Below are 14,446 nucleotides of genomic sequence, written 5' to 3' on the forward strand. Positions count from 1 at the left end.
CCCCCCCCTCTAGGGTCTAACACATTCAACACATAAGTCGTGATCTAAACCATAATAACATCAAAACATACTTGATCTATAAATCATCATATTTGAGAGCAAGAGATCAAACGAAAAGCAATGTTAATTATTCATGCGTTTTATCCACAGGGATCAAAAGTAGTATGCTTAGGATAAAACAAATGAATCTCAATAATATTATTTTTAACACAAAAATCTAGATAAACAATCATACCAAGCTCTTATAGCTTGTTTCAATGCATATTTGCATCACAAAAAAATATATATATGCATGATAGCTATGTGGGCAACCATAAAACACTGTCCACATACAACAATATTCCCCAGCGGAGTCGTCATCTTTTGTTTGTGGAAAATTTGCAGTAAAAAGACAATGAAGGAAAATTTGATTTGTATTCCTTTAATCTCAGTTACAATTGGATTTCCTGATTACAAAAGAGAAGAGAATGATCGGGATTCTCTCCTTTGTTTAATTCTGGGTTCTTCACGGTGGCGATGAGATGCCTCCCTCGAATGCTCGCGTCGAGTTTGCTTCTCGTTGACGATCCGATGTCTTGTTTCACTGGAATGTGGTCTTCTCCTCACGATTTGACGTTGTGGAGAACTAAGCTGCGTTTGGCAGCAGATGGCAGCTGCGTTTGGCAGCGCTTGGAGCTGTGTTGAGCAGCAGATGGCAGCTGCGTTGAGCAGCAGATGGCAGCTGCGTTTGGCAGCGCTTGGAGCTGTGTTGAGCAGCAGATGGCAGCTGTGTTGAGCAGCAGATGGCAGCTGCGTTTGGCAGCGCTTGGAGCTGTGTTGAGCAGCAGATGGCAGCTGTGTTGAGCAGCAGATGGCAGCTGCGTTTGGCAGCGCTTGGAGCTGTGTTGAGCAGCAGATGGCAGCTGCGTTGAGCAGCAGATGGCAGCTGCGTTTGGCAGCGCTTGGAGCTGTGTTGAGCAGCAGATGGCAGCTGCGTTGAGCAGCAGATGGCAGCTGCGTTTGGCAGCGCTTGGAGCTGTGTTGAGCAGCAGATGGCAGCTGCGTTGAGCAGCGGATGGCAGCTGCGTTTGGCAGCGCTTGGAGCTGCGTTGAGCTGCGTTTGGTAGCTTGGAAGCTGCGTTTGGTAGCAGATGGCAGCTGCGTTTGAGCTGCGTTTGCAGCTTTTGGAGCTATGTTTGCGCTGCGTTCGTGGCTATGAACATGGTGCGTCTTGATGCTGGTGTGCGGGGAGGACTTCCGCAGTTTGATTTGAAGAGACCGTCGATTTGTAGTCTCTTTCTGTCGAAGCGTTGCAAAGATCGTCATTTTGTAATCTTTGCTTTAGCTCTCTGATATGTGAGAGTCGTCAGATTGTAACTCCCGATGTTGATTATGAAGGCTGTTTGATTAGAGCTTCCATCAGTTGTCGTGAAGGTCGTCAGATTGTAACCTTTAGCGATCTACGTGAAAGTCTTCAAATTATAGCCATCTGGAAGTCGTCAGATTGTAACTTCCATCATCGGTGTTTTGATGGGGATCAGCTATCTATTGTGATTTTTAGACAGCCTACAGACTTCTATTAGTGTAAATAGGCCATTCCTTTAAGCATTCTAACGTCCTCATCCATACCATTGGAAAACAGTGTTTACTGCAAAACGATCAGTCCTTTTATGTGTGGTTTATGACTGGCTGCTTTCTAAAGGCTAGCATATCAACTTGCTGTAAGTTAGTTATTTTAACTAAAACTCCGTGGTGTTTTAATTACACTTGTTGGAGAAATATCAATGGCTTAACTCACATTGTTATGATTAATAATCATATTTTGTCCCTTAAAAATGTGGTGTAATCATAAAATTTAAGTTTATGACTAGACTTAATTTAACCTATTAGTAAGTGTTAACTTAGCTCTCATGATGTTATTATATCCTTTTAAATACTACTCTAAACTATCTCTTCCCCTTCTATGCAGGTTGTAGCACGGTTTAATGAAGTTGTGACAAATTTGTTATTGGAAGGAGCTTTGGAGACTTTTAGACGATATTCAGTTAGAGAAGAAGACATTACAGTATGTAAAACATTTTTGATTTTATTCTTCAATATTTATTGACCTTTGTTAATCAGTAGCAGAAATGTCTTTCAAATGCTCTCGCTCCCTCTATTTTGCTAAGCGGTTGTGTTGATGTACGCATGATCACATGTGCCGGTGGCTGTATATGCATGTTTCTATCATGCCACGTTGTTATGGAAGTTCCACATTAACAAAAATGATGATGCTAATAGGGCGGAAAAAAAGCCTTTGTGCTAAATTGTTTGCCTACAGGAATCCTTAAATCCTTTATTGCAGACCATCTGATCTTTTGGTGGTGCAATCAATTAAAGTCTCTACATTTTCCAATTATTTAAACTAGGCTATGGTTATGGAGAAATGAAGCTGATATTCTTATGGTCCTCATGACGTCACTCACAAGAGCATATATATGTGTCATACATTTTTTTACTGCTTGATTTGCTCTTCGTATCTATTTAGTCAGCTCTTTCTGTATTAAAAAGATCTACCAGGCCCAGTTTTGAGTTTCTACATGCTGTTACTAGGTTGATACGCTACAAGACTGATGTAGTGTATAATAGTAAAATAATCTAAACTACCACTTACCAATTCTTTGATGACTTTTTGGTACTTTATGAACCATAAATCTATACAAGCTCTCCATCTTTTTAATTTTTCTTGTCATGTTATTAGAAATTATTTATATATTGATATTGTACATGCGATTCGCTCTTGTGGTATTTCAGGTTGTAAATGCTATTAGAATGATTGTGTTGCTTTGAATATCCTATTGTGTTGTGCCCTTCTCTTTTAATTCACAGGCAACACAAGTTGTTAGTTGCTAAATTTCATACATCTTTTCTGTTCTGTAAGTTATAGTGCTACTGTTAGAAAAGGAAAAAGTAAATCAAAAGGAACCATTTTTCTAACAAGTAACAGCTTTAAATTTTCCAGGTAGTCAAAGTACCTGGTAGCTTTGAGATACCAGTGGTTGCACAAAAGCTTGGAAAGTCAGGAAACTTCCATGCAATAATATGCATTGGAGCTGTGGTAACTTCTTTCTCTTTCAATTTAAATTTTACTGTGACTATATAGCCTATCCTCAATCATATCTGTCATTTTCTGTAGTTCTGAAAATATTAGTATGAAAGTTATGTTCTACATAGCTACTGTAATAAGAAACTGATTTTTTGTGTGGTTAGTTGGTAGTGTTATGGCTAATTTCAATCATCAGAATTTGAACTCAGCATCTTTGGTTGAAGTCGTTCAAGGACATTGCAAATTCTTAGTCAAATCTCAGGAAAGTTAACATATTGGATTTTTTTTTCCTTCAGTCCTATCAGGTTAACATGTTGATCCATTCCGCCATCTAAACTAGTATATTTTTCTGTGTCATGCTTAGTCCCTTTTTGGCTATTATGTACTTTTTACTATATCTTTTTAAAGTTCTGTAATTTGCAAACTGCCTTTTCCCCTCCCACATTTTCTCAGTGCCTAGTGTATCCTGTGAGATCCCCAGCCTAGAGCACTTTTTCTATGCCAGATAACCGTCCTATGATTCTAAGATCTACTTCCAAATGCTTCTGATTATTGAGCCCACAAAATACTTGAATATACAAGTATATACTAGCCTCTTGCCAATTTTATGAAGGTTGCTGTGTCTCACAATTATGGACTCATGGATTTTTGAGACCCGTGTCCTATGTCCACATGTCACAGTCTATGTCAAAATGTTGAGTTTGTAGTTTAGGATAATTTTGACTTTCTTTGAGATTGAGTTATATCTGGCCTTGAAATCATTTGCACAATTGAATTCTTGCATGTTCACCCCCGTTGTGACTTGCTGCTTATGCCAGATATCATGAGACAATTCATTTGGTGTATGGGACCTTACTCATTCTCTAATTTTCTGGAAACCCTGTATATTGAAGCAAACTTTTTCCCCCTTCAATCTTTTGTTGCAGATAAGAGGTGACACAACCCACTATGATGCAGTAGCCAATTCAGCAGCATCAGGTGTTCTTTCAGCTGCAATAGAATCAGGTCTGTTGGCTTCAATTTATTATCTTGGATTCTCTCTTGCTTATCCATGTATTTTGCAAACTTAGATCCTTTTTTCCGTTTCTTTTCTTTTTCTTTTTTAGGAGCGAGAAGATTATTGAATGTTTAATATAATATTGCAGGAATTCCATGCATTTTTGGTGTTCTAACCTGTGAAAACATGGAGCAGGTAATATACACTATCACCACAAAACTATTTCCCTGCTAAAATATTGTGATGTTAATGGATAAATATTAAAGATAAATGTTGTTTGTTAAATTATTTTTTCTCTTCAGTTACCTTTGTTTGAAGTTGAACTGGTAAGGGGAGAATAATTCTGTTAAACCCCATCATGGAAATAACTGCACCAGCCATAAAGAAATTGCTTCATGCTAGATTACATCCCAACTTGCTATGTTTGTATTTGTCTGACATGTTTTAAACCAAACTATTCCTTTTTTCTCCTCCATTGAAAATCAATTGCTTTTATGACTATTTCCAAACTGAATGGATCTCCAGTTTTAATTCCCACATAAATTTCCCTTGCTACATACCTACCATCCATGATCCATGGGATTCCCCTAAAATTCATAGGCATCCATATGTACTGTCTTTAATGTGATAAGTGATAATAATATGTTCAAGATGAGATCTACTTCTTGGGAGTGTGGATGGTGGATCTTGGGGTCTTTATATTAGTTATATTTCGGTGATCTTTTTTTATCATGGAATGCAAGATTTTTAGAATGCTTGTCATATATCTGCCACTGGTTTGAGGAATGATGAGGACAAATAAGGCAAACCTTGATCATATTTGCACTTAGGTTTGTTCTCTAGTGAGTTTAGTTGATAACCTGTCCAGCTGGTTGACTGTCAACTCACCTGCTCATTCACCAGCATTTGGGAGCTTGGGCACTACTTTGATTCATAAAATCATTAACGCTTTATGCTAAAGGCATCAACATCTTTATTTATTCTATCATTGTGACATGTAGTAGTGGTTAAAGGAACATTATGACTCAGGTTATACAAAAGATTTCTCAAGATCATAGTTGCATGGAATCTGGTTTTGCAAGAGTCAAATTTAAAAAAAATATGCCAGTTGATACCAGTAGTGGTAAAAGAACCATGAAAATCATGTTGCAATTAAGGTATGCATACTTTATTTGCTTAATTTCTCATGTTTTTTTGCTGTTTATTCGTTGAAAAAAGAGTTATTTTTGCTTCAAAATTTTAACTGGTTTGAATTCTAAATCGGGTTGCTGGAGTTGGTGAATCAGGTCGTGTTCCACGCGAATCTGGGACGATTGAACCCGGGGCGCTGTTTGCTATAGCATCCCATGTTCCCGACTTCTATGCTCAAGATAGATAAATCTTTATTTAGTAGAATATATCTGCCATGTTTGATACATATGGATAAATTATAAATTTCTAGGGTACATGATTGGAGTCTTTGGTAACTACCAAGTATCAGAAAGTTTGAGCATTTGTATATATGTACAGAATTTGGGTTCCTCTCCTTGATTTAAGTATATTTCTAGCATAGATTGTCAAGAAGCATAACATTATCTTCCAAATATTACCGTCTTATTCGCATGGGTTACTTATTCACATGGTTTAGAAGTATAAATCTACTGTTTCATTTTCGGGAGAGAACTAGTATATTGTAGTAAATTGTCTTTTTTAAACCTAATTATATTGCTATAGTCTTATCGCAAAACTTGAATTCCTCACTAATATGCAGGCTTTGAACCGTGCTGGTGGCAAAGCTGGGAACAAGGGTGCAGAGGCTGCGTTAACAGCAGTAAGTTTGTGACTCATCCAGCAAATTCAGGTTTAACTCTGGATTTCTTTCTTTTCCTCTTAATATCAGCATAATTCTGTCTTTCTCCATGTAGATTGAGATGGCATCACTGTTTGAACACCATCTGAAGTGATGCCCTGCTGAAACTGGCAGCAAATTCGATGGAAATTTGATCGCCTTTGAGGCTTCTTTTTGACCACGCAGAGCTGATATGCTAATTTTGAGGTGATCGGCTGCCTAATGTTCTGACCTTTTCCAGCGGTTTTTGCGTAATGAGCTTTTTGGTAGTTTGTTATGTAGCATTTGGCTCTCTATTTGAAGTTGGAATTGAGTTAGTGATGTCATATTGATGTTAATAAGCGAAACTGCAAAACTTAGAATGTTGGTGAAGGAATAATAAGCGTATATTAATGAAATCGTGTTCAATTGGTTCTTTGTTGTGCTGGTATAACTTGTGAAACCCAGCTTCATGACGAGGAAATTAAAACCATGGCTCATTCGATCAGCCCACAACTAGCATTTTCGTGTTAAGAGTTATACCAAGGCTACAGCTCTTCCATTTTTCTTCATTTTGGTCATGTCAATAAAAACCATACGAATATCTGAATCATCGACCAGTATGGATGTATCATTTACGATTCTTATAGAAATAATGTCTTATATCATTAAAACAATTAATTACACATACGATAATGCATGCGTTTGCTCTGATATAATTTGAAGGGAAAAATGTGTCCAGGCCCCAAAAACAGAAACTTCATGTGCTGCAGCCCCTCCTACTTTCCCCCATGTGATTCAGCCCCTTGAAGTGTGACGTTTTGTGCTGCAGCCCCTTTTTAACAATTATTGCATGCCAACTAAGCTAAAATCCCCAAAACAACCTTATCCCCTCTCCTCAATCCTTCAAACCCAGTTCTCTCTCTCTCTCTCTCTCTCTCTCTCTCTCTTTAAAAACAAGGGTTTTCTTAAGCTCGTCGCTCTGGCCCTCGCCCTCCTCGCCGTCGCCACCTCCGCCCAGGCTCCCAAGCCTCCCCAGAGTTTGTCGCCGTCTCCCCTCCTCTCCTCCACCCGACCTCTTCGCGGTAGCTCGCCGTCGCTCCCTATCTCGCTCTCGACTACGCCGGAGTTCGTCGTTGTGCCTGCCACTTTTGAACCCATAGTATGATAGGCCGGAGGAGGATGACCAAGAGAAAAGAGTGCATGATGCCCAAGAAAAGTGAAAATGAAGGGGACAGAATAGAACTAACATTGTGCAGATTAGAACTAACACTGTAGACAGAATAGAACTAACATTGTAGACAGAATAGAACTAACATTGTAGACAGAATAGAACTAACATTGTAGACAGAATAGAACTAACATTGTAGACAGAATAGAACTAACATTGTAGACAGAATAGAACTAACATTGTAGACAGAATAGAACTAACATTGTAGACAGAATAGAACTAACATTGTAGACAGAATAGAACTAACATTGTAGACAGAATAGAACTAACATTGTAGACAGAATAGAACTAACATTGTAGACAGAATAGAACTAACATTGTAGACAGAATAGAACTAACATTGTAGACAGAATAGAACTAACATTGTAGACAGAATAGAACTAACATTGTAGACAGAATAGAACTGTAGACAAAATAGAACTAACATTATAGACAGAATAGAACTAACATTGTGCAGATTAGAACTAACACTGTAGACAGAATAGAACTAACATTGTAGACAGAATAGAACTAACATTGTAGACAGAATAGAACTAACATTGTAGACAGAATAGAACTAACATTGTAGACAGAATAGAACTAACATTGTAGACAGAATAGAACTAACATTGTAGACAGAATAGAACTAACATTGTAGACAGAATAGAACTAACATTGTAGACAGAATAGAACTGTAGACAGAATAGAACTGTAGACAGAATAGAACTGTAGACAGAATAGAACTGTAGACAGAATAGAACTGTAGACAGAATAGAACTGTAGACAGAATAGAACTAACATTATAGACAGAATAGAACTAACATTGTTTCTGTCTACAATGTTAGTTCTATTCTGTCTACAATGTTAGTTCTATTCTGTCTACAATGTTAGTTCTATTCTGTCTACAATGTTAGTTCTATTCTGTCTACAATGTTAGTTCTATTCTGTCTACAATGTTAGTTCTATTCTGTCTACAATGTTAGTTCTATTCTGTCTACAATGTTAGTTCTATTCTGTCTACAGTTCTATTCTGTCTACAGTTCTATTCTGTCTACAATGTTAGTTCTATTCTGTCTACAATGTTAGTTCTATTCTGTCTACAATGTTAGTTCTATTCTGTCTACAATGTTAGTTCTATTCTGTCTACAATGTTAGTTCTATTCTGTCTACAATGTTAGTTCTATTCTGTCTACAATGTTAGTTCTATTCTGTCTACAATGTTAGTTCTATTCTGTCTACAATGTTAGTTCTATTCTGTCTACAATGTTAGTTCTATTCTGTCTACAATGTTAGTTCTATTCTGTCTACAATGTTAGTTCTATTCTGTCTACAATGTTAGTTCTATTCTGTCTACAATGTTAGTTCTATTCTGTCTACAATGTTAGTTCTATTCTGTCTACAATGTTAGTTCTATTCTGTCTACAATGTTAGTTCTATTCTGTCTACAATGTTAGTTCTATTCTGTCTACAGTGTTAGTTCTAATCTGCACAATGTTAGTTCTATTCTGTCCCCTTCATTTTCACTTTTCTTGGGCATCATGCACTCTTTTCTCTTGGTCATCCTCCTCCGGCCTATCATACTATGGGTTCAAAAGTGGCAGGCGCAACGACGAACTCCGGCGTAGTCGAGAGCGAGATAGGGAGCGACGGCGAGCTACCGCGAAGAGGTCGGGTGGAGGAGAGGAGGGGAGACGGCGACAAACTCTGGGGAGGCTTGGGAGCCTGGGCGGAGGTGGCGACGGCGAGGAGGGCGAGGGCCAGAGCGACGAGCTTAAGAAAACCCTTGTTTTTAAAGAGAGAGAGAGAGAGAGAGAGAGAGAGAGAGAACTGGGTTTGAAGGATTGAGGAGAGGGGATAAGGTTGTTTTGGGGATTTTAGCTTAGTTGGCATGCAATAATTGTTAAAAAGGGGCTGCAGCACAAAACGTCACACTTCAAGGGGCTGAATCACATGGGGGAAAGTAGGAGGGGCTGCAGCACATGAAGTTTCTGTTTTTGGGGCCTGGACACATTTTTCCCTAATTTGAATTTACCAAGTTTCTTTTGTTGAAAGTGGTTCACAGGGCATTACAGAAAAGGGGGAAAAAACGTTTTCTCAGATTAATGTATTGGGAAATACTAATACAAGCCTATTGGTTAGAATAAATTTCACAATCCCCCTGAACTTTCATAAAACCCCACTATGTTTTTGCGGGTTTCCATAAAACTCCAATGAACTTTTGAAAAGTTTCTCAAAATCTATGCATAAGTTTCTTGTGAATTTCAAAGTTCAAAGGGCTTGTGTGCAACTCATCCCAAATTCGAAGAACGCCCAATTTCGTCATTTCACAACAAAAAGCTAATGAAGAATTCGAAAAGCCAGTCCAAAAATCGATGCTACTTTCCAATTCCCCATTACCTCATCAGCAATCCTTCAAACATTTGGCGGGCAAAAATTTCAAACCCACTCCCAAAAATTCCCACCCTCTCTCCTTAATGACCACCAAATCAAAATCAAAATCCAAGAAAACCCTAACCCCAAACCCAACAGAATGCACAAACCCAATCCCCGACATCGAGGATTTCTCCCCGTCAGAAACCCTAAAAATCCGATCTTCACTCCTCCGGTGGTACGACGAGAACCACCGAAAGCTCCCGTGGAGAAAAGAAACCAATCATGGTGACGACGATGAGGGGAGAGCTTACGCTGTTTGGGTCTCCGAGGTGATGCTGCAGCAAACTAGGGTTCAGACTGTGATCGGGTATTTCGATCGCTGGATGGAGAGATGGCCGACCGTGCAGCACTTGGCTGCTGCGGATTTGGAGGAGGTGAACGAGATGTGGGCTGGACTGGGGTACTATCGACGAGCTCGATTCTTGTTAGAGGTATGTGATGGTTAAAATTCAGAATTATTGTGAGGGAATTTTTAAAAAAGGACTTTTAATAAACCTTTATTAGCAAAATTGACATTTTGTGGATTTAATTAGCAAAATTGACCTCTTTGATTGATTTTGCAAAATATAGTTTTTAAAATACATGGGACCAAGGTTTTAGATATGGTTTATTGGGGATGTACTGAACGGTCAAAATCCTTATTTTGGATAGCAGATATCGGGAATATATTGGGGATAAGTAGTATTTATCAGAGTGTCATTCGAAGGGTGTGCGTGTATAATATAATGTCCTAAAATATAATCTTGAATAACATACAAGCAAATAACAAAAAATAACAAGGTAAACTAACCAATTGTAGAAACTTAATGAAATATAAACATACCAACTGTAAATGCACATGTTTAAGATCACTATCCAATTGTAAATATACATGTTTAAGATCACTGATAGTTCCAATAATTTTTACCGCTAAACTCGGCTGATTTATCGACTTATTGCCGCTTTATCACTGATAATTACTCCAAAACGATAACCGATTAAAATTTAAACTTGTCGTAGTGGAAGGGCCTCAAAACTGATAAATTACCGATAATATTGACTTATCGGCCGATATTTAAAACCTTGCATGAGACTACTAGTCCCGTGTAATTAGTGTTGGCTAATCACATGCTAATTAAACTTTAAAAAATATACGAGACTAATTAAACTTTATTATGGTGTAATTAGGCACCACTAAATACACTGGACTAGTAGTGTAGTGTATTCTGAAGCTTCATTTTTACAAAATCGACATCTTTTTGGCCAGTTGGCTAGAAAAAGGTTGATTTTGCTGATTATAGTAAAAAATAGGTTGATTTTGCTAATAAAGTTTCAAAAAGGGTCTTTTTTTAAAAATTCTCTTATTGTGAGCTACTACAGATTTTGTAGGAAATATTATAATTTTTCAGGAAAACTATTCAGGAACTAAAAACCTTGGACTTACTATATATGCTTTACAAAACTATCGTGTTCTTTTCCAGATATTATGGTAAAATTAACTATGATTTTATGATGGCATGTGCCATGTGGTATTTTCTTCTTGATTTAAAAGTGTATGGTAATCTTCTCTAATAAAAGTAATATTGTAGACCCGTTTTGTGCAAAACCCATAATCGTTAATGCAAGTTTGATGCATATTACCCAAAATAATTATCAAATAGTTTGATAGTTATTCGCTGAAAGTATTTGCTCAAATTTGGTTCAAAACATTATTTAAGAAAAGTCAGCCTTTGGTGTATGAATCAAATATGACTGTTCGCATTTGTGATTCATGTGCTTATCGACTTGTCATTTGTACATTTAATCTCTTATAAATTATGCTTGTAGATATGTATAAAATAGTTCGTGTTTTGAACTTTTTTACATTTCCAGATCTATATTCTGACTTATTTTAACTGATTTAGAATCCTAATATATAGTTTTTAAACAAACATTCAACTTATGGTTTTATACATCAAAATCATAATTACAATTATAATGTCAAAATCAAATTCTTTAATCAAATAAGTTTAAATTCATAAGCTAGAATATTGAAACCAATGAATATAGTCACCTTAATACTTTATCCTATGTGATTCATTTTCATTATGAGTTATGCTAGCAGGGAGCAAAGGCTGTTGTGGAAGGAGGGAACTTCCCTCGAACAGCTGCAGCTCTTCGTGGGGTTCGAGGGATAGGGGAGTATACTGCAGGGGCTATTGCTTCTATTGCTTTTAATGAGGTGGATGAGTTTGTTTCTAACTTGATGGATTTTTATTTTTCTTTGTTGGTGTTTGACTGTTTAGGTTTTGTATTGATCTTTGTTTGGTTTTAGGCAGTGCCTGTTGTTGATGGGAATGTGATAAGGGTGATCACTAGGCTTAAAGCAATATCAGCCAACCCAAAAGAAACTGCAACTATGAAGAGCATATGGTAAGCACAAACAAACAAACCAGTAATCTTCTGATAAAGAGGGGGAAAAAAGAACCACCGTAATCTTCATCCTTGTTTATTTACTTATTTTGGTTTTTAAAGACAAGGTTGTGTAGTGTGTAACAACTCAAGTTTATGATTTGACAGAAAGTAAAGGGTTTTAAATGCTTTAATGGTTTATTTGTTCAGTTTAATGGTTGATATAGATTATTATGAAACAAGTCATAAATGAAAGCTTTCCTGTAATTTATCCCTCACAGACATTAGAGCATCTTGTACTTGGCGCTTTCACCATTGTATTATGCAATTCTTCTCATCACCTTGCTCACAAACTAAGAAGCACAGGGGTGAACATAACAGAAGTCTTAATATAAATCTATGAGATTTAGCAACATAAAAGAAGTGCCATATGATACATGGACATGGATTCATGCTATTTCTTCCCCTATTTTAACCACATTTCCATTTTGGCTTGAGATCTCTCAACTGATGTAGTTTAACAATGCCATAGATGGTATAGTCAGTCACGGCTATCAGTCTTTTCTGCTACAAAACGCATACACCATACAGCTGTCTGGCATCCACAGAACTCAATCTTAGTCACACTCTTGGCCAATACTTGGCGCACTTTTCACAATTATGTTACACCCCCGATTACTTGCTTGTATAATATCGCTGGTCATAAGTGAAGCTTTATTATCACTATGTGTATCGCCATGAAATACTCCAATCTATAGGGGGATCATCGGCCAATTACGTCTTACCTCGCTCCATGGGGCAAACTCCGTATTCTCGAAGATAAGATTCGCTGAAGAGACGGAATACACTGGTTCCTAAGCAGTCGCCAGCGGTGCTTACCCTTCAGATAAATACAATTCCGAATTGGCGGACTCCCTTCATCACACGCAATGATCCCGCTTAGTAACGTTCGTTACGCAGTGTTTTCGAAAAGTCACCTTAGAATGCCACTTCCGCCTCCAAAGAATCCAAACTGAAGATAAGTTTGAAGAATTTTTCTACTTCAGTGAGGAATCAAAATCTTCATCTCCTTCAAGACCTGGAGATTTCAACCAGGCCATCATGGAACTGGGAGCAACTTTGTGCTCTGCAACTAGCCCTAATTGCTCTTCCTGCCCAATTTCTGATCAGTGTCGTGCACTTTCAATCTCAAGTAAGTGCAAAAAAGTTAAGGTTACAGATTACCCCACAAAGGTTTTGAAGGCGAAGCAAAGGAAGGACTTTGCTGCTGTTTGTGTTGTTGAGATAGCAGATAGCTTGAACTCGAAGAATAGGTATCTTTTAGTTAAGAGACCAGATGAAGGATTGCTTGCTGGTCTTTGGGAGTTCCCATCAATTTTAATTGAGGAAGAGAAAACCGATATGGGAACCAGGAGGGGAACAATGGATAAGTATCTTAAGAAGTCATTTGGTATTGACGTTGGAAAAAACTGTGATTTGACGCAAAGGGAGGATGTTGGAGAGTATCTCCATATTTTCACTCACATTCGACTCCGTTTGTATGTGGAGGTGCTGATTCTGAATCTGAAAGGTTTGAGCCTGTTACTATCAATTTTTTTAAATTCCATGAGCATTTAAATCTGCAATTTTACTTACGTAATCCCCTTGTTTATATCTCAAGGAGGGTTGAATTTTTTTGACGACAAGTATCAAAGTAAAATAACATGGAAGTGTGTGGACGAGGATTCCATCATGAGCCTGGGATTAACCTCAAGTGTACGAAAGGTGAAGTCATCCGTTATTTTCTTAGAATACTTCGTAGATGCTGCATTTCCTTGACATTCTAGTCAGTAAAGTGATTTCGGTATATGTTTGTGTTTGGTTGCTTATCTTACACAAGATTTCTGGTAACTTTATTTCTGTACTCTCCATTTTTGAGGTGATCATATTACCCTTCTCAGTGGAAATCTATCATTGATGCAGGTTTATGATATGACAAAAGAATTTAAGCAGAAAAAGATCTCTCAGCAGCCTAAAACTATATCAAGGAAGAGAACCAAGAGATCAACTTAAGTCTTCTGCATCATTCTTGTTTGCCTATATTGCTTGTACCAGGGTTTTATACTTTATATTTAATTAGTGCGTGCTGTAATTGGCCTTTTTGAATTGTCCCAGTATAGAGTGGAGGTTGGTCCTTAAGTTGCGACCTAAACAAGTATCAAGCGTATGTATTTGTTGCTTGGAAAAGGCGGGGAGGTTACTTTTGTTGGAAAAGAAATAGGGTTTTGCCTTTTCTGGTTATTTTTCATCTAGTCATGCTCCTTTTTTGAGGTGGTAACTATATTGCAATCTACTGATATTCTCTTTCGTTTCCCTATGAAGAGGAAAAAGAAAATAATTGTTCGACTCAAACATTCCTAGAGTTCTATTTGTCAAGAAAAATTAATGACTAAAAATATAGGACCAACAGGGGGACATGTGAGGTGTTCCAATTCTATTGCATAATGAGCTGATCATTATTAATGATGGCCAACTCATTATGCAATAGGAGAGGGATACCTCATCTGTCTCCTATGTCGGTCTCAT

General features: G+C 37.5%; 2 protein-coding genes across 2 annotated transcripts in view; both read left to right on the forward strand.

The window, feature by feature from the left end:
• Window positions 1-6,306, forward strand: part of LOC109830171 (6,7-dimethyl-8-ribityllumazine synthase, chloroplastic-like) — an 18,318-nt gene extending 12,012 nt beyond the window's left edge. The window contains exons 3-8 of the mRNA XM_020397346.1: window positions 1,949-2,044; window positions 2,981-3,076; window positions 3,991-4,069; window positions 4,210-4,256; window positions 5,812-5,871; window positions 5,966-6,306. Of these exons, the coding sequence (XP_020252935.1) occupies window positions 1,949-2,044; window positions 2,981-3,076; window positions 3,991-4,069; window positions 4,210-4,256; window positions 5,812-5,871; window positions 5,966-6,004 (417 nt within the window). The 3' untranslated portion in view covers window positions 6,005-6,306. The remainder of the gene's footprint in view (window positions 1-1,948; window positions 2,045-2,980; window positions 3,077-3,990; window positions 4,070-4,209; window positions 4,257-5,811; window positions 5,872-5,965) is intronic.
• On the forward strand, window positions 9,359-14,198 carry LOC109830172 (adenine DNA glycosylase). Its single transcript, XM_020397347.1, is given in 6 exon segments — window positions 9,359-9,942; window positions 11,595-11,711; window positions 11,805-11,924; window positions 12,932-13,451; window positions 13,542-13,645; window positions 13,844-14,198. Coding segments are annotated over 6 exon segments (1,443 nt in total). The 5' UTR covers window positions 9,359-9,450; the 3' UTR covers window positions 13,934-14,198.

Source organism: Asparagus officinalis, chromosome 2 (genome assembly GCF_001876935.1).
Source record: "Asparagus officinalis chromosome 2, Aspof.V1, whole genome shotgun sequence".
Taxonomy (NCBI): Eukaryota; Viridiplantae; Streptophyta; class Magnoliopsida; order Asparagales; family Asparagaceae; genus Asparagus; species Asparagus officinalis.